Source organism: Dendrobium catenatum, unplaced genomic scaffold (genome assembly GCF_001605985.2).
Source record: "Dendrobium catenatum unplaced genomic scaffold, ASM160598v2 fragScaff_scaffold_1103, whole genome shotgun sequence".
Classification (NCBI taxonomy): Eukaryota; Viridiplantae; Streptophyta; class Magnoliopsida; order Asparagales; family Orchidaceae; genus Dendrobium; species Dendrobium catenatum.
Window position 1 is genome coordinate 56207 of NW_021319565.1, and position 20226 is coordinate 76432.

Sequence of the window (20226 nt, forward strand, 5' to 3'; positions counted from 1 at the left end):
CTAAGTTTTCTAGACATTTTCTTAAATATTTTTCCTAAGTGTCTCTACAATTCAAATTGGCTTAAACTTTGGTGTGTCTAACCCTGGCATACATGCATCCACACCACAGAAATTTGACAGCAAAATACTCATAATTTAGGGAGTTATGAATTTTCAAACTTTAGGGTCCAAAATGGACCCTTCAACTTAAAAATTCACATAACAGAAATCCATTGGGTATCTGACCCTAAACAAATTAGTGAACATGCCTAAGATACACAATAATTTCTCGCCAAAATTTTGACTTCATTTGAGCACTGTATTGTGAGAAAATTGCAAAAAAACATAATTTAAACAAATTCAAATAACTCACAATACAGAGGTCAAATCAACTTAATTTTAATTTGAAGAAATACTACATTAAATTCCCTTTCCAACGAGCCCAAGAACGTCCAATTTGGTGAAAAATTCGATTTTCTATCAATTTTGGAAGATTTGGACATTTTTTGAATTTATTTTGACAATTCTTGGTCAAACTGACCGCCAGAATGGCGGCGACCAATGGGAACGCACCACGTGGCAAGGCGGGACCCTCTACTTAAATGAGTCAGCTAACCCAGCCGTGGGACGGGGTCATCTCTGGGCCGTCCGATCACGCTGAAGGCGCGATCGGACGACTCTGGTTAAAGCAGAGCTAGAAAACTTCAAATGCCCATAACTTTCAAAATACTCAACGAAAGTGTATGAAATTTGAACTGTAGCTAGAGGGTAATATAATCTAACAATGCCTAAAGTTTGGAGGCTCCATTCATTGTATATTTGCTACAGTTTCAATTTGAAATCAATCCAACCGTCGGATTTTTGTGTTCTTGGGCTCTTTGGAAAGCTGCAGTGATCCTCTACAACGCTTATGAAGACACCAAGAGCTGGATCTTATTGGATCAAAAGTTATATTTAAAACGCCTCTTTCTCTCTCTAGGTTTCTCTCTCTTCGCCAATGAGGCTTTCGAGACTTGGATTCGGTGGGGGAAGGCTTGGAAATGCTAGGGGAAGGCCTGGAGGAGGTAAAAAGAGGGTTTTTGAGGGCTGGATTAGCTCTGGATCAGAGGGATTGAGTGAGAGAATGATAAGGATAGAATCATGGCTCAAAATGAGGGTTTTCACCCTATTCAAATGTCCTTTGATCAAAATGGCTGGCTGGAATTCACTGAGGGGCTCTTGGATGATTTCCACTTATCCCTAGAGTGGTTGGAGAGTTGAGGGAAAGGATAATGCAAGGACATGAGGTGTAAAAGGGAATTTGTCCTTGCTTAAGCACTTTGGAACCACTTGGGATGGTTTAGCCTTAATCTAAGGATTAGATGAGGCTTAGGAATCTTCCAGAAGTTATTTAGAATTGCTGGAGTGGCTTGATAATGAGTGAATTAGTTTGGAGTAGGAGATTTGACCATTTGACCACCCTTTTAACCATTTGTTTGATAATTTGAATATGTTGACTGGTCAACAGTCAAATTGACTGCTGAGGTGGAAGAGGGTGGAGCTTGAGTGCTGGTTAAATAGGTTGGAGGGGTTTATATGCTTAAAGGCTTGAGTTTGAGTGCATTTAAAGGAACTTGAATAAGTTTGACCAAGTCAAAATAGAATGACTTGGTTAAAATGAACATGATATGATTTGTTATGGGTTGGTAGATGTTCAAAGCTCTGAATGGAATATAATTGAGAATATTTAAATGAATGGGTTTGAAAATCAAGTGGAAAAGCATATGTAGTGTGAAGGTTTAACTATGTTTTAGAGTTTGACTAAGTCAAATCCATGACGACTTGACTCCAAATGATTTGTGTATGTTTAAATCAATCATTGAAGTGAGCTTGAGAATTTAAAGGGCTTGATTTGGTTAAATGGGTTGGAATAACCCATTTGGACCCTTAAGGGCTCATTGGGTCAACCAGGTTGACCTAGATTGTGAGTCCAAGCTCAACAAATTTGATTTGATAATTGAAAATTGTTAGAAGTGATTCCAAGCAATTCGGATGTCATTTGGTTTGAAATTGATTTTTGAACCCTTAAGGGGTATTTTGGTCATTTTTGCCCCTGATCAACTGGGGGTCAAAGTGGGTCCATCAAAATATAGTTTAATATTTAATGAGTCATAATTAAAGGTCTGGAAGTGATTGGAGGCTTTGGAGAAAGCTCCATGGTTAGGATCCACTAGATGGCAGGTCCAGTGGCATAGGCTGTAAATATTTGAAAGTTTTACAGCCTTGAAATTTTGATTTATTTTCTGTGGTTAGGACCTCAAAATGAGCTCAAATTTGGAGGGTAGCCTCCAGAGACATGTCTTATCACTTTGAAAATGATAGACTCTGAATCAGAGGTCTTTTGATTGGGTTTTGAAGTGTTTGAAAGTTCACTGGAAAAGTCTTTTAGGACATAGCCTTATACCCTTGAACTTTGATTTAAAACTCTGGATTTGATTTGGGTTTTGAGTCTGGTTGATATGATTTGAATTGTCCAAATCATTTATGATCATTTGGGATGATCATTAGTGATTGGATAGAGTTGAAGTTGGATTAAGATTTGAACTAGAGTTTAAATTTTGAACTGGACTAAAGTCTGGATTTTGATTGAGGCTCGAATTGAATTGAGATCTGGATTGACTTGAGGTCAGGTTTGATTTGAAGTCTAGATTGATCCTAGAATCTAAAGGAATTCTAGGGTCTAGGACTTAGAGGAGTCATAAGTTCTAGATAGGTCCTATGATCTAGGCTCCTGAAGAATCCTAAGACCTAAATAGATCTTAAGGTCTGGATCTAGGAGAATTCTAGAATTTAAATTGACTTGGAAGAATCCTAGAGTCTAGGATAAATCTTAAAGTCTGAAATCTAAAAGAGTCCTAAGATTTGGAATAAATCCTAAGATGTAGATTTATCTGGAGGAATCCTAGGATCTATCGTAGAACCTAGGATCTAAAATTTAGAAGGATCTTAAGATTCAGGAAAATCCTAGGGTCTGGATTAATCTGGGATCAGGATTAATTTAGGGTCAAGATTGGCCCTAGTGACCTCATACAAAAATGAGGTCAACAACTATAAGCACGACATGTTTGGAAACCAGTTAGTTATCCAAATTGTGGTTCGAACCCTTCAACAGTGCTTCAAACCATTGATTTGGATCTATTTGGACTCGGATTGGGTTGGATTTGGTGTCTGTTGGGTTCGTATTCTCGAGACATTCATTTTGACTGTAAGTTTGCTGAAATCAGAGTTCAGATGGTCCCAAATTTTATTTGGAAGTTTCCAACTTGATTTTGCATCGATATTCGTGCCCGATCAAGATAATTTTTTGATGATGTATCAATTATTAAGTATTTATATTTTTTATTAATTTTAATTAAATTAGTTGAATCGAATTAATTAATTTCTAAGATACTTCTCTTCATATGTAATAGCCATCGATTCCAAGAATTTCTCTCTTATGTTTGCCTGTAGGTTATGCGCCGTTAGGGTTTGCTTTTTCATTTCTCCAACTTTTTGTACTTGTTCAACTTCGTCTTCTTTGGAGTGAGGTAGAGTTTTGATCGAGTCAATAAAAGAATTCTTCACCTTCTTTGACAAGAAAAATAATTATGTATGGAATTTAGAGGTTTTTTTTTCTCAATTTCAATTAAAATAAGTTACGTGGTTAGTACAATTTTTTACACAAATAATACATAATGTTTACCTTTACTTTTTCGATTGGACTCCACTTGTTATAATTACAATATTCTTTCCTATCGGGTAGTAAGTCACGACAGCTCGCTCGGAGTAACGGCAACGACGAGAGGGAGGGAGCTCGTTGCCAAGGTAACCATTTTCTCCCATTCACGTGCTTCTTCTGCCAAAATCTCATAAATCAGCCAAACTCTTGATTTAACACATGCAAAATTTTTCAAAAAACGTGGTAATGACGGATTTATTTCGCCTTGAGATTTATGCCGAGTCGAAATCATGTTCGATAAATCTTATTACCAAACAGCTCCTAAGTGTGTAAAACTCAGAAGTGTGATCATGAGTCAGCTTATATGATTATGACTTCAAACTAGCTTTCTAACTTATCACCTTTTAATTGAATTATTGTAGAAATCATAGTATTAGTAAAGAAACAAAAGAGGAAAAAGGTTAAGCGGATACCCACTCGTTCCAGCAAGTCCTCTCTGGCCATCTCCGTCCAACCAGTCGTCGTCAATCGGATTCCATTGACCCTATTTATTCCTTTCCTCGTTCACAACTCATCAACGGTGCATTAATACAACGTCTAACAGATCTCCAACCTGCGTTCATCGATCGATGATATGGATCGATTCAAACCATTCCTCAAATGAACACGACATCATCTCCTCCCTCTCCTAATCCACTCCACCCCCTTTCCTTCACCATTGTCTCTAAGTTCTGCGACCTCCACTTCGGTCCTTTTGTTGACTGCTGCAATTTTGATCCCGGTGGGCGCCGCGGCCTCCTGATTAGGCTCGGCCTGACCCCTTTGTAGAGGATGTCGGCGCCGCCTCCAGGCGGCAGCGGGTGTAATCCTGTGAAGAAGCCGGGCCCTGTGTCCATGGATCATCTCCTGCTTGCCCTGAGGGAGACTAAGGATGAACGCGAGGTCCGAATCCGGAGTCTCTTCAGCTTCTTCGACAATACCGGCGCAGGTTACCTCGACTACGGGCAGATCGAAGCCGGGCTCTCGGGCCTTCGTATTCCCGCTGAGTACAAGTACGCGCGGGATCTCCTTAGGGTTTGCGATGCTAACAGCGACGGTCGCGTTGATTATCAGGAGTTTAAACGCTATATGGATGCTAAGGAGCTGGAACTCTATTCTATTTTTCAGGCGATTGATATTGAGCATAATGGGTGCATCTTACCTGAGGAACTATTGTTTGCACTTGCCAAGGCAGGTAATGACATTTGATGGTTTTTTGTTATCAGATAGATTGCATGTTTTCCAATATCATCATGCTTTCTATCCACAAGCAAACAAATACGCCCTTAGTGGTTCTGGAAGAACAAAGTTTCTTGTAATGCAAGATGTTATCCTTTTAGGACCCTGCTCTATCCAGAGTTTTTTATTTTTATTTTTATATGAAGTTTCTCACATTGTGTCCTGTGGTAGCGGCATAGCTGACTAATGATCAGTACCAGTTTTGTGATTCCCGGACCTGATACTGATTTGTAGGGATAGGTGAGTATATGTAGGATGCCACTTTTTTTATTTTGAAGCTTCAGTTTTGTTCAGAATGCTCTATGCCTGAACATACGAGAAAAAAGGTCAAAAATGGTCCCAGGTCTTTTTGTATGGGCCTATTTTAGTTATAACATGTTTAATTTAATCCATTGACATTCAAATATGATTCAAAATATTCCTTTTGTTGAATTATTTTGAATTAGATTTAAGGAATCAAGAGACCAAATTAGATATATTAAATATTATGGGACTAAAATAACCTCTTATTAATAGTTCAGAGTTATTTGACCTTTTCCTCATAAAATTATATTTGTTTAACTTTTCTAATTTGCTGCTGTCATGTAGCGCCTATTGTTTCCATATTTTCACTCTCAAGTGAAGAATTTTCCTCAATTATTTATCCTTTAGTTTTATTAGTTCAAATTTCTAGCTAGTTTAAGTTTCAACTTTTTCGTTTATTTATGTTTCCACAAAAGCCTAGAAATATTTATATGTGAGATCCAGGAATGGTTATTTTTTTGAGCACTTGACATAGGAGGTGAAGTTAATGATTCGCATGCGAATATAGTCCCTAATTTCTTTTACTTGCCGACCACTCCACGCAAATCTTTAGTACTATGACTAATTTTGTAGCGATGAAAAGGGAAAAGGATGCTGGACTAAGCTAAAATTTTCTAATTCATGTTTGCTTTTGTTTAGTTTCGTGGAAGGTTAATAGTTGTATTTTGGATTAAAGAAATAATGCATGCTTTTAGACTTTTAGCTGCATATTGAATGCAAGTAGTCCAACTTAGATTGAATACTTATTCTCTCCCCCCTTTTATTCACCTCCAAGTCTGTCTAACACCCAATTTCTTTGTCTGTAACTCATCCTACTGTAGCATAATTATTTAGAAAAAGCCTTAGATTTTATCATGCTTTACCTGTTATATGAGTTAAATTCTAAATGATGATGACGATGGACATAATATTTCCTTCCTTTTTAATCGTATCATGTATGAGTTAAATGTACAAGTCCAAGTGTTAAATGCTAAATGATGATGATGATGGACATAATATTTCCTTCATTTTTAATCGTATCGTGTCTGAGTTAAATGTATGAGTCCAAGTCTATAAAAAGAGGTTATTATTGTATTTGGGGGAATTATTAGATGATGAATTGAGATTTGAAATTTCTTATGCCTCCCCATTAAGGATTCCCATTTTGTCTGATTTTTATGTGTTGTTTTATCTATACCCCTTATTTTTGCCCCCTTGATGTATTCATTTTTTTCTATCCGTCTTGCTAATTCTCCTCTTATTCTTGATTCTTCTAACTCCCATTGCACATCTTTATTATCAATTAGTATTAGTGCCTTACCCTAGTAACCCTACAACCATGATCACTTCTATGCCACATCTTGAGTTTGATTTCCTGCACATCACCTAACTTCACAACCTTGATTAGCATCCAAATTGTGTTCTATCGCCCTCTCATGTTCATTGTTTCCTCCACACATTAATCACAAACAATCCCCATTCTAATTTCATTTGCTCTAACTTCTTCAATGGCATACCCAACCCACATCCTCTTGTGCCCTATTGTTGGCTTCTTACTTGCCATATCGCCATTCATACCCATCGATATTATCCTTCTCCCATGCTCAAGTAGGTCTAAGTTATTGTTTCATCATGCTATATCCATATTTGCTTGATTGTTCGAATCTCTCATGCGCACATCTTTGCTCGACTCGTGCTCTTCCTCACTTGACCCTAGATATGCTTGCTTGCCACCGAGCTACAATCGCTAGTGTTCGCTTGCTTTCACTCTCCATCACATTCTTTGCTTAGCTCAACAACTTTGGTCCCAATGTTGTTTGCCAAGCGAAACGCTTGTATGCTCATGTTGCCCACTCAATTTGTGTTTATCTGTGTCCTCATATTTTCTTCTTTGTCGAACCCATAATGCATATCTTTCACAATCTCTCACCTATAAACTTTAATGTTGCTTTGCTTATATTCGGAACCCTCGTAATTTTGCGCGTGCCACAAAGTTTAATCACACACCTCACTTCTTCACTTTGAATTCTTGTTTGATCTAATCTAATTCAGTTCGTTTCATCCCAATCCACTTGATTAGCCGAAACTGTCCAAATGAGAAAAAAAAAAAGAGAAATCAATTTCAGTTAGATTACACTTCAACCAGCTACGAGTTAGCATAAAATGTGCATGAAGACTATCAAGCTTCTAAAGATATCTATTCAATACTATGGTGATCCCGTTGAAGATGGATGAAGAGAATCTTCTGCTAATATTATCAATGTGGTGAGTTGGTGACATTCTTCCGCTTCATTTTTCTACTTCTAGATGTATTTTCCATTCTATGACTAGTCTTTGGGATAGACTTTCCATTTGTCTCTTTTCTTTGGGATGTTATTTTCTAACTCTACAATATAATTGAAGATCTTCAGTTCTCTCTCCAATAGCATTTCAATTTTCCAGGTCAGAGTTCCTTATATTCTAGAGGAATTGATGTTGCATAATTATTTAATAAATATCTCAAATTTAATTATACTCTAAACATGTTTTTAATTTGTTGTTGTGATTTGTTTTTGGCTAGTAATTGAGTTTGACTCTATAAAAGGAGTGCTATTAGGGAATCATTAGCTTACAGTATGAGATTGGAAATTTATAAGGATTCTTTCCTTTTAGGATTACTGCTTTTTGTTTCATTCTAATCCTTATCTCCATCCTCTTAAGGTATTCTTTTGTTTAATTTCTTTACCCAATTCTTTTGTCTGCTCACCTTATGTATTATATGCTTTCAAATCCCGCTACACATATTTCTTATCACATTCTCTCTCAATTCCATATCCTCCTTTATTTCTTCATATTTTCTTATCTTCTTTAACCTAACCACTCTCTAATGTTGTCCCCATGTTGACCCCTACCCAAATGAAAGGGGGAAAAAAAAAACATCATTCTTACTTCTGCTCAAATCCCGCTCAAATAATGTTATTCAGCTGCCCATCCCCTACAATCCGGCGCCGAACTGTCTCGTCTTCCGCGTGTGAAGATCTTGCCTCGATCTTACCTTTGGCTTCTTTACCTTCGCACACGAGAGCCCTTCCCTCACCCTTCGATCCTGCACATAAGCTTTTGTCTAGCTCTTCCCTTCCGCTTCTGTCTACAGCTGAATCGAGGCCGTCGCCACTCATAACCTGCTTCCTTCCTCAGTTGTGTTGCAAACCAACTCCTTCCTCCCGTTCGAATACTTTTCGATCCCGCTTCCAGTTGGACCACATTCAAACTCTACCCGGTCGGATTTCCTCCTATCCCGCCTCCAGCATTCATACTCGACCTCGCCTCTTCCAAGCAACCGGAGGAAGATCTCCTTTGCCTCTAGCCCATGATCAAATCCAACTGCATGCACACCTCCGACTTCGACAGATCCCAAACCTTGTCTAATCCAGCTTCTACAGTCCTCCTTCAAACCACGAACTCTAGCATCCAATCTTGTCTCTGCTCGCTCCAACTTCTTTGATCCGTGGATCTTTGCCCGACGCTAACACTCAGGACTGAACAACCCTCACGATCGGTCTGGATTGATCTCTCCTCAAGCCCGACCGAACTTACCCCCTATAAGGCATTCAACACTCCAGGCCGCACGTCAAAATCCTGCCCCTACTTTGCAACCTGCAACTGTCCCTTCAACCACCCGATCCGATCCCACACAAACATTGGCTTGATCCCTCTCCACCTCTTAGTGCCACAAACCTCCGATTGAGCCTAGTTCTGGCTCCTACCTCACGATCTACCCCGATCTCAACACCAACCACAATTCTTCCAATCCAACCCTCCACCCAAGCAATTATAACCCAATCCCTCCTCTACTATTATGCCGACTTTGACTGCCCGACTTTCTTCCCAGTTCAAAATTCTACCTAGCCATCTACCCAAATCCCTAGCATTCATGCCTTTCTTCCTATATCATTATTGTTATTAGTTATTACTATTAATTATTAATACTAATTACTAATGTTAATATTAATATTAATATTAATAATATTGTTATTATTATTCAAACAAAAAAGAGAAAGTTTTCAAAAAAAAAAAGGGAGAAAAAGAACAGGAAAAGGGAGAGGGGATTTTTGTGTTCGTTGCCATCGCTGTCGCCTCGACACCGCCGTTTCGCTCCTCGCAAAGGTATAATATCCTTAAAACTTAGAAAATCTTGAATCCCATTTTTGACACTCACGGCACGCCGGGGGACCACCCTACTCGCTCTCGTATTGTGGTGGGAGGGAACCCGGTGCAATGCTTGCGGCTAGGCGGGTGGGCCTTTACGCGTTCTCGTAGCGTTACAGGGATAATTCTAAGTGCCCGTGTATGTGCCGTCATGCCTGCGGGAAAAAATTGTGTATTTTCAGACATGTGCCTCAAAGATCCCTATACGGTCTCGTAGCGCGGTGAGATTAAAAATCACGGCAGTGGTGTAGCCTGACACCTACTCTACGCGCTCTCGTAGCGTGGTAGGGAAGGCCCAGTTCCTGAAATTTCTCCTAAACAGGGAGATGCCCGGAGGGTGCCGAAATTTTCAGTGACCAGAGGACCTGAACTTAAACAAAATGACAACAAGCCGAACTTGTAAATTGGACTTCAAGGAACATAACATGCAAATTGGATGACAGGGAACTGGACCCTAAACCTTAAAATGCATGGTTAAATTAAAAATATAAATCCCAAAATATGGTTCAAATCATTCAAACGAACATTAATGAATAAACATGAGACTCGTGATGGACCAATTTCCAAGCATAAACTATTTTGCAGGCAATTGCTTGTGATGATCAAAACTCCAAGCATGATTTGCTTGCAACTTGCAAGCAATGATCAACAAGAACGAACAAAGAATGTGACAATCTAAATGCAGGCCATTGTGCACAATTCCCAATAGATTAATAACTTAAGACTCACGGTGCCCATGTCAATCAGCCTACAGCAAGAAAACGAAACCCACGACATAATAATTCATCTGCTGGGGAAGGTTAAAGGCTCGTAATGAGCTTACTAACTCATCCACAATCAGTACCGATTAAGCATGTAGATAAAGACACTAATTCACCCACAGACGCCGACATTGGATGCCATTCTACAAGCAACATCAGAAGGGTTGCAATAAATGCAAATTCCTACAAGCAGCACTAGAAGACATGCATTCAACACAGCTTGTCCACATATGACAGCAGAAAGCTTGTAATGCATACAACAATCCTATCTACAAGCAATAACAGTGAATGTATCGCCAATGGTGATGGATCCTATGCAGGCATGGGATGGAAGAGCGTGGAAAATGCAAATGCCTACCAACAATGATGGAAGATTCGCCGTGTGTACAATAGTATACCTATAGACGACGATCATAAAAAAAAAGGCTATGACCATCAACATGCAGTGAATGCTATGATACCCTAACAGTCAACAACCACGCGATGACAGTCAAATGCATCAGTCCCCGATAAGTAAAGGCAAATGATATGCAGCAAGTGCAAGTGCCTACAAGTTACTGTAAGAAACTCGTTGAACACACAATGTACTATTTGTATGCAAATACATAAGACATTCATCCAATGCAGACATCTACGACTCTTTGTAGGAAACTTGTCATGTATATTGTATATAACATGCTATTTATGAGCAAATGCAAAATGCAGGCACCTACGAGTCGCTGTAGGAGACTAGTCATATATACAGCATGCTATCCACCAGCAAATGTAAAAAAGCAATGAGCTTGTGATAAATACGAGCATCTATGAGTCACTGTAGAATACCTATCATGTACACAACCTACTATCTACGAGCAAATACAAAAGAACTGTAGTAAATGCAAACGCCTACGAGCTAAGCTGGCGACTTCCAATTACTCGCTAATGACCGACGAACAAATCTAACAAAGCTTGCCATGCACAATAGCTTGCTCGCAAGAGCCAACGGGCGACCCATAATGCAACACTAATTCATATGTAAGCAGAAGCACGAAATTTATAATAAAAACTGTAGGCCACTGGTAAACCGAGACAATAAATTTGCGGCGCCAGACTATCACACTAGATAAATCAGTCTACTTGCAAGCGACAGGTAGGAGGCTCCTTACGCATGGCATAACTTGTTTGTAGGCTGAAGTACACTCCCACAGGCTGAATATTGAAGAAAATGATGGCTCATAGAAGATGAAATGTCACTGGATCCGCAATATTTATACAAGTAGACATAAGACATTCACAGACCCCCTTTAAAAAACTCGTGCATATTCTAAATGATGATTTGTTGCAAAATTAATCATATTTGAATGGTGCAAAAACACCCCTCATGCATTTGTACACTAACATATTCATAATGTGCATACGTTTGCAGTATGCAGGTCACATCATGCAAACACATCATTAAAAAATATAAAATACGCCATGCTATGGCGACACATTGTATTATCATGCAAAATGCATCGTGCATATACACGTTGTAACATACAAAATGCATTAGCAAGTACACCATACAACATGTAAAATGCACTGTGTAGCGGTGTGTGTTACGCCGACATGTAAATACTTCATGCAATACGTGAAAGTACTAGAGTATCATGTAGATGCATTATGCAAACATACTATACGCTACATTAACACGCTAAACCATGCATATCAAGCACACCATGCTACATGCGAAATATCATGCAAGATGCAAATACATATGCATACATGCAAATACACTAGTACATATGTGAGTATGTTAACATGCAGATGTAAACATAAGCATGTGTACAAACATGCAAATATGTCGTATGTACCTAATAGGTTGAATACGTACCACTATACAAACACATCATGCAAAATGCATTAAAAATATATATACTCGTATGGGCCCTGACGAGTGTGATGCATGTACATACGTGACATCTGAGGATGCTGTGTGGGTCAAAGATATGAACTTAAATTCAAGTATGATCATTCTCTTTGAATGAACCCAAGTTGACACGATTTGAACCACTGAGCAAATACATGGTCGTAATGCCAACCAGAGTATTTGATTTTATATATTCATATTAGACCTTCAAGGTCTTTTATAAAAAAAATTTATCGATCAAAATACACATTCTCAATTCCGATGTCTATACGATAACTCTTAAAATTAGGAGCTTGACCTGATCATCGGTTTGCAAGAAGACAGTGTTGACAAGGTTTAGTCGATGAAATGATCATATCCATAAATTTCTCGATGATAGCCGTGTTGACAGAATATCTCAATCGAAGGGGATCCCAAACATCAGGATGCTTCCAAAATCCTATAAAATACATTCAATTGACTTTAACGTATTCATGAATGATAGTATTGTTTAAAATTGAAACAAAATGCCAAAATACTTAATGCAAAATATCCATTCACCCTAAGCAACAGTTTGTCGAGGCGGACAAATTTAAAAAGCACTTCAGCTCAAAAAAAGTGGATGTCTAGTCGAGAATATCACAAAGATTCATTCTCAAATCATCTCTTGCAAATAAGGACGTGGCACGTGTACTATAACCAGTAGTTTCACTACAACATGGCACCATAGGTAAATGATTATGACCGGGACCCTCTGACCTAGTAATTTTATCTCTAAATGACACCATTAAATTACGGTCATGGTCAAAGCATGTATATTCTCCAACGACGTTAAATCTTTAAGTAATGAATCAATATGATATGATCGATATGACACATAGCTCTTTGTCAGCTAAGGTGGACTCAAATCCATCCCCTTGAGAAATATTCACTCCATGTCTACAAGGTACCCTTGGACGAAGCAATTCGTCGATAAGGATCCTTCGGTCTGGTTGGGTCGACTACCTCCCCTGACTAAGTAGACTAGGTATCATGATGACCCAGGACGACGAAACCATGGGATCTTCATCGAGTCTATCATCATTCCCCTACCATCCACTTTAAGTACAAGTAGTAATTTCTAATTTTAAATGCCTAAACACACCGCCACTATACGTCAGATACTATGTATCTGTTTGACCACAAGTCTTAATCGAAAGTTCTCTCTCGTTATCGGGAGGTGTAATTAATTATAGGAGCTTGTGCTTATAGGAAACATGAACTCAGATCATAAAGTCCTCACAAAATGAGTGCAAAGTCACTGGGTAATGTCTTAATCAAAACCCAATCTGCCTTATGAAAATTTGCCTTGGAACCTACTCGTTAAAACTCTCCTTGATGACTTGGAAAAAGGAGGGGCCGATGAGAGGCTGGGGCGTGAATTTTCGGAGCCTACACTCAAACCACTATCTCTCTCAGGGTTTTTCATATAGGGCCTCTTTTGGTACAACAAGTTGATTAGATCTATTTTTATCCGTATCACTCCTGCCTTGGAGATCTTTTAGAGGTCAATAAATGTATTTTGAACTCACAATGTGATCGAGAAATAATTCGCTCTACTTATTAAAGCAGGAGAGGTTTTTAATTGACACTCAACTCACAAACATTTAGAGTTCCCAAACGTTTTCCCTAAGTGTGAGACGAGACTTTTCAATGAGCAGAAACCTTAGACCAGAGTTTCAAGTTAAGGATTGTACCTATATAAGTGAAAAGTTAAACTCAGTTGGCCACATATCTCCTTGGATGAAGCTCTGATTATCTAGTTGGTCTAGCAATATAGATTTCTCATCATATAGCAACCAGTATAGTGCCAATCAACTCCTCGCTGCTTGTCAGTTGCTGTGGATGGCAAGGAGCCACTATCTGGCTCACATTTCAACCCAAGAACGGGCATTTGATGCCTAGAATGGTCCAGGATGGTTAGATTCATGTTTTCTGTGGATTAGCTCACCCAATGAAGAGGGTTATAGGTGTTAGTGTTCAATTTTTTTTTTTTAAATTCAGATGTTGAACTTTAAGTTTTGAGCTTCAAATTTTAAAATTTATATTTTAAACGTCTGATTTCATTTTTCAAATTTTGAAATTTGAATTGTGGTTAAAGCTACAGAATGGGTGGATGGTATGTGGAGGTGATTTTGACTAGGAACTAGATTTGTAAATCTGCTAGGAAGGGGGCTGACTGCCGGGAACTTGATGGTTCCAAAATAGTCTGTTTTAGCTAGGAGGTGGCCGGAATTTCAGGTGGCTGTTGACTGTTATCGGTAATATAGAACAGTTTTTTCAACAAGTATGACAACTTGGAGCTGTCAAAACAGCTACAAACTCGGGAAGCTCAATAGAAGAAATACAGGAAAGGCATTGGGAAGGAGATGCATAATTTGCAGGCTGATTACAGGCTTTAAGGCTCTTGACAGTGGAGTTTTAGCAGGCTTGAGACAATTTTGTGATCGGATTTGCATCAAGCTTTAGGCTAAAGCTTGATGCAAATCCGATCACAAAATTTAGGACGCCCCCATGTACATCAAGCTAAAATTAGTCATCAATAACGGGTAGGAAATGAGAATGTTGGTAGAATTTTGATGATCATTATATAGTTTTTGCTGCATTTTGTCATTTTTTATTATAAACTTCAATCGGATGCTACACCCTTGGCCTAAATTCATAAGCTTGAGTCTTCAAAAATATTAGATGAAAATAACATATTTACATATATTATTCATAATTTCAATAAAATGTTAATTTCATCCTTGTTAGCTTGAAGAGGAACTTAGGTTATGACCCATTATTGAACAGATAGCTGTCAATGCTGCATTAAAACAGAATAAAACCTGAATTTTTCAAGATAACTTATGATGGAAGAAAAGATTTTTTTTTTGTGTGTGTGGAAGGAATAGAAGGAGATTTTCAAAGCCCTTACAATGAACAATCAATTGTACGTAGTGTTTCATACTTGCATCTCTCCTAAATCCAGTTCTGAACTTGTGTTTTAAGGCCGCAAGAGAAATTGTTCTGTCACCTCTTTTATGGAGTCTAAAAAAGAAGAATGTAAAGGCTTAATAAATATGGAATATAATTTATCATTAATTTCCTTTGTGGCTTCTGTTTTATTCTATAAATCAAGCGCCAATTACTCTTTTCAGGAATTGAGATTCATGATGAGGAGCTAGCACGTTTTGTTGAGCATGTGGATAAAGATAACAACGGAATCATAACTTTTGAGGAGTGGAGAGACTTTCTTCTCCTATACCCACATGAGGCGACCATTGAGAACATCTACCATTATTGGGAAAGAGTCTGCCTTGTAGATATTGGCGAACAGGCTGTTATTCCAGAAGGGATCAGCAAGCATGTAAATGCGAGCAAGTATTTGATTGCCGGTGGAGTTGCTGGCGCAACTTCTCGTACGTCAACTGCTCCTCTTGACCGTCTCAAAGTGGTAATGCAAGTCCAGACAAAGAGTTCTCAAATTATTCCAGCAATAAAGGATATTTGGAGAGAAGGACGTTTCTTGGGGTTTTTTAGAGGCAATGGGTTAAATGTGATGAAGGTTTGTCCTGAGAGTGCTATCAAATTTTATGCCTATGAGGCACTTAAAGATCTCATTGTAACTGCCCAAGGTGAAGAAAAGAGAGACATTGGTGCTTCTGGGCGCCTAATAGCTGGTGGCCTTGCAGGTGCTGTTGCACAAACTGCTATTTACCCTTTGGATCTCATAAAGACGCGGTTGCAGACTTATGCCTGTGATGGTGTAAAAGTTCCAAAGCTGAGTACTTTGTCAAGAAATATATGGGTGCAAGAAGGACCTCTGGCCTTCTACAGAGGTCTTGTGCCCTCTCTACTGGGGATAATCCCTTATGCTGGATTGGATCTTGCAGCTTATGAAACCCTAAAAGATATTTCTAGATCATATATTCTTAAAGATAGTGGTAAGGGGCTCTGGTAAACTTATTCTCTTGCCCTTTTTTTTTTAATGTTTATATGATCAGTATATTTTCTTGAGATGCTTCAAATCCCTCACATGTTTAGAGAAATTATTCTGTGCGGACTCCGAATGTAGAGGATCGTCTGGATGTTGCGTATGGACTGCTTATGGACTGCGTATGAACTGAGTATGGATTGTATATTTACCTTGTATTTGTAGATAGGCAGCAAATACTAAGCCAATCATTAGTTGTGAGTATTCACTGAATATTTAGTGAGTATTTGTTGAATATCTACCAATACGCAGTCCATACTCAGTTCATACGCAGCATCCGGACGAACCTCTACGTTCGGAGTCCGCACAGAATAATTTCTCCACCTTTTTATATGACGATAGCGACCAATACTACCTGGAAAGCAGTTGGTGGACTCTTTGCATGAATATATTCTTGAACATATTCTAAAGTATTTAATTATGATGTAGAGCCGGGTCCTCTTATACAATTGGGTTGTGGAACAATATCTGGAACTCTTGGAGCAACATGTGTTTATCCCTTGCAGGTTATTAGAACGAGGTAATTCATACTTTCTCTTTGATTTGCGTTTATATTTTTTGGATTTTCCTCCCTTCTGTTTTTTCCTACTAGCGTTATCACTCTACAGAATGCAAGCTCAACGTACTGATTCAGCCAGTGCTTATAAAGGAATGTCGGATGTATTCTGGAGAACCTTCCAGCATGAAGGGATTTCTGGATTCTACAAAGGATTGTTTCCAAATTTGCTCAAAGTGGTTCCTTCAGCAAGTATTACCTATCTAGTTTATGAAACAATGAAGAAAAACCTTTCCCTTGATTAGGAAAGTATTAATCTTTTCAGCCATTAAAATGATCTGGCTGACTATAGAGTATGACGAAGCTAACGAGGCTGAAATAGGTGAGGGGATTGGTCTTTTCATTAGTTATGTAACATGGAGGTTAAGTTCTGACCATAACATCAAACATCTGCTTACCAGATTTTTGTTTTGCAATCTTCTTTTGAAATCAATAAAGTTTCCATTGTGAAGTTGATCTTGAAGTAGTACTGCAGTAGTAGTCTTTCTGACTTATTTTTCTTTCTGTTAATGTTTGATTTATGTTTTCTGAAGAAAGGAAAATATTACTTAGGCATGATTCTAAATTGTTGTCTCTCTGCAAAACTATGAGAAAAGATATAACTTTGTTTTTATGTTCTCTTGCATGTTTATTTGCCTTATATTCGCAACTTTATTACTGATTGAAGTTACAAATTTGACATGGGAATTGCTTCCGAAAAGTTCTCTCGAGATTTAGACTTCGTTTGGGACGGCTTTCTTACTACTTCTTAAAACAATTTTTTAGTATAAAAATTAGTAAAAACTGCTAGGAGAATTTTGAACATTGGACATCGGCTGGAGGAAGGCCATAGATGCTGTTCAAGTTGGGGGAGTTGCCCCTATCGCAGCTGCCACTGAAGGTGGGTAAATTGTAAGCTGCATAAGAAGCCTGTTGTTATATTGATTCAAATCTCAAAATTTATAACCATTGGAAATGTAATTTGAGTTTTTAAAAGAGCAATTCAAAGATAAATTTATAATATCATATTTTGATTTCCTGAACTCTATCTTGTTTAAGCCTTTGTAGCAATTTCATGTTAGATTATAGGGCTATCAATCAGGATTTCTAGGCAACAATTGTATGAGATTTTGATTATTATAAAGGGGAATTTTAAGTGATTTGATGTAATGTCTGTTATTATGAGTTTGTTGCTGTATGAGGACAATTAGTATTGTATTGATTTGAGCATTGACATGGTTAAATGTTTGGTCTATGATTTTATAATGAAAGTCATAATATGATTGTAGGAATACATCATAACTTTTGTCATAACAAGATTGCCTTAGTTATTATATTATGCAACAATAATTATTTAACTTAATTTACAAATACTATTCATATCTTTTTGCATGTCTAAACATAAATAAACTTTTCAGTAACTCTTATTACTGCCAAAGAAATAGAGAGAATGAGAAAAAAAAAAAAATCCTATCAAGTAGTTTTTTCCCCCAAAAAACAACAGTTTTCACGAAATTTTATTTTCTAGGCCTTAAAAATACAGTTTACAAAGCATTTTGTCCAATTCTGTAAACGTATCTCAACTTAGGCTCCATCTCTGGAGAGATTATTTTGTGCGAAGTGCAGACAGAGTTATATTTGAACTATGACTGTACATAATATATACACTATATATTATATTTTTATACACAGTATATATATTACTCTGTATGAATTCCGCACAAAATAATTTATCTTATTTATTACAGCTTTCTTAATACTTCTTAAAATAACTTTTTCGTTAAAATTTTTTAATTTTTATAAGAAAATCATTCCGAATGAAACCTTACCAGACAGATTTCAATAGAAATGAAAAATAATAAAAGCACCATCACCAGAGAGGGATAACAGCACAAAAACTGGCTCAAAACCTCCTTAAAACTATGAAAATGGTACACACAACAATTATTTAATATGTATCATGATCCTGCATTAAGTACAGGACAAGTCTGCAATCCTAATCTTACTAATTTAAATAAACATTTTACACTCCTAATACATTTTGACATGAGGCCCTAACAAAATTCATTTCTTCCCAATCAATCCTTCCGTAAGAAAAAAAGGAACCTTATGAAAATTTCAATTAGAGCTAATACATATTTTATTTTACATTGGGATTTAAATTAACAAGGCAGAAAACTAGCAGTGCTGCTTCATTTGCCTTTAAAACAGTTCTCAAAAAAGAAATAAATAAATAAATGAAAAGCAGCAACAGATTGCTCAAGAATGGAGTTCTTCCCTTACAAGGCTAGATTTCTGACTGATAATTCCTTCAGAGTGGTGATTGTTCTGTGAAAAAGCTTTAGATTGTGCCCAATTTTATCCTGCATGAAAAATAAAATAAATGAACAGAAATTGATAATCATTCAACAGCTTGCAGAAAATAAAAAACTTTAATGATTAAATTAGTTACCTCTCTTAATAGTTCCAGTTTTTGCAAATTTGGGTGCAACTTTTCACATAGAAAGGACAAATCTCCCAAGTCTGAGTTACTGCAAGAGTGGTGGAGTTTGCTTAAAACGGAAAATGACAATACATATAAAAAAAAAACTTTTGTAAATATAATTTTAAGTATGGCGTCGTGGAATTCTAAAGTTGGAATTTTTAGGAAAGGTAAATAGGATTAACATATTATTAGCTAAGGGGCTATTTGAAATCACTTTTAGTTTTCTATTATATAAATGTAATATATTTGATATGATAAATAAATATAATAAAAATAAGAAAATTTAATAGAGGATTGAGTAGAAAAATCTAATACTAATCGAATACGGCTAATAACATTATTATTGAAACAAGATATATATATATATATATATATATATTATGCGATAATGATGGCAGCCAAAGAAAAGGGCTTTGGTGGCTGTATAAAATGCATTAGATAGCCATACCCATCTTGTAAATGAATAAGAAGGATGCTGAAGAGACATTCAGCAAGTTGAAGAAGAAGGATGATGAGCTGATCCCTATTCCCAGCCATGTGACACATTTCTACCATCGCAATGTACCTCCTGAGAAAGTACAGGTAGAATTAAAATAACATTGTAGAAGTCAGAGCATCTGAATTAAATAAAAGAAAGGCTAGAACAAGATGGATCCAAATTCTAGGGAGATGATGAGATGCCTAGATAGTATGTAGTAAATATAACGAAGAACTTTATGTTGTTGTAAGGGGACATTATTTTCATTAGTCATTTGTACATGCTAACCTTAAACCAAACCCGACTGAGCATTGAAATCCTCTATATACATCAATGTAGATGGATTTCATTTACTAGGTTATTAGAGATGTTTTCCTAGATGCTTGTATATTTTATAAATTACCCTAACATACAAACAGAAAATTTATGTTCATATTCAAATGTCATATGATGCGTTAATTGTCTTGCCTAGTTAATCGTTTCATAAACTAGATATTTTGGAATGAAACATGTGATGCATAAATTGTACTTCACCGGCCTCCTGGTTCATTGCTCAATGAACATCCTAAGTTCAGTAAAAAAAAAAACTATCTGATTTTTTTTTTTGGGACATTTAGGTCAATCAAGACAAACTAACACACACATCACATTCGCAAGACTC

The 20226-nt window shown here is 37.2% G+C and overlaps 2 protein-coding genes across 5 annotated transcripts in view; one reads left to right on the forward strand and one right to left on the reverse strand.

The window, feature by feature from the left end:
* Nucleotides 1–4142: 4142 nt before the first annotated feature.
* On the forward strand, nt 4143–17079 carry LOC110108547 (calcium-binding mitochondrial carrier protein SCaMC-1-like). Its single transcript, XM_020839229.2, has 4 exons — nt 4143–4910; nt 15232–16017; nt 16497–16587; nt 16676–17079. The coding sequence occupies exons 1-4, from the start codon at nt 4508–4510 to the stop codon at nt 16866–16868; spliced, it is 1473 nt and encodes a 490-aa protein (XP_020694888.1). The 5' UTR covers nt 4143–4507; the 3' UTR covers nt 16869–17079.
* A 1512-nt stretch (nt 17080–18591) lies between these two features.
* Nucleotides 18592–20226, reverse strand: part of LOC110108549 (nuclear pore complex protein NUP205) — a 105071-nt gene continuing 103436 nt past the window's right edge. For all 4 annotated transcript variants that reach the window (XM_028698528.1, XM_020839232.2, XM_028698527.1 and 1 more), the window contains exons 43-45: nt 19536–19655; nt 19055–19133; nt 18592–18965 (exon numbers count right to left, since the gene is read on the reverse strand). In XM_028698528.1, coding sequence (XP_028554361.1) covers nt 18882–18965; nt 19055–19133; nt 19536–19655 — 283 coding nt within the window. In that variant the 3' untranslated portion in view covers nt 18592–18881. The remainder of the gene's footprint in view (nt 18966–19054; nt 19134–19535; nt 19656–20226) is intronic.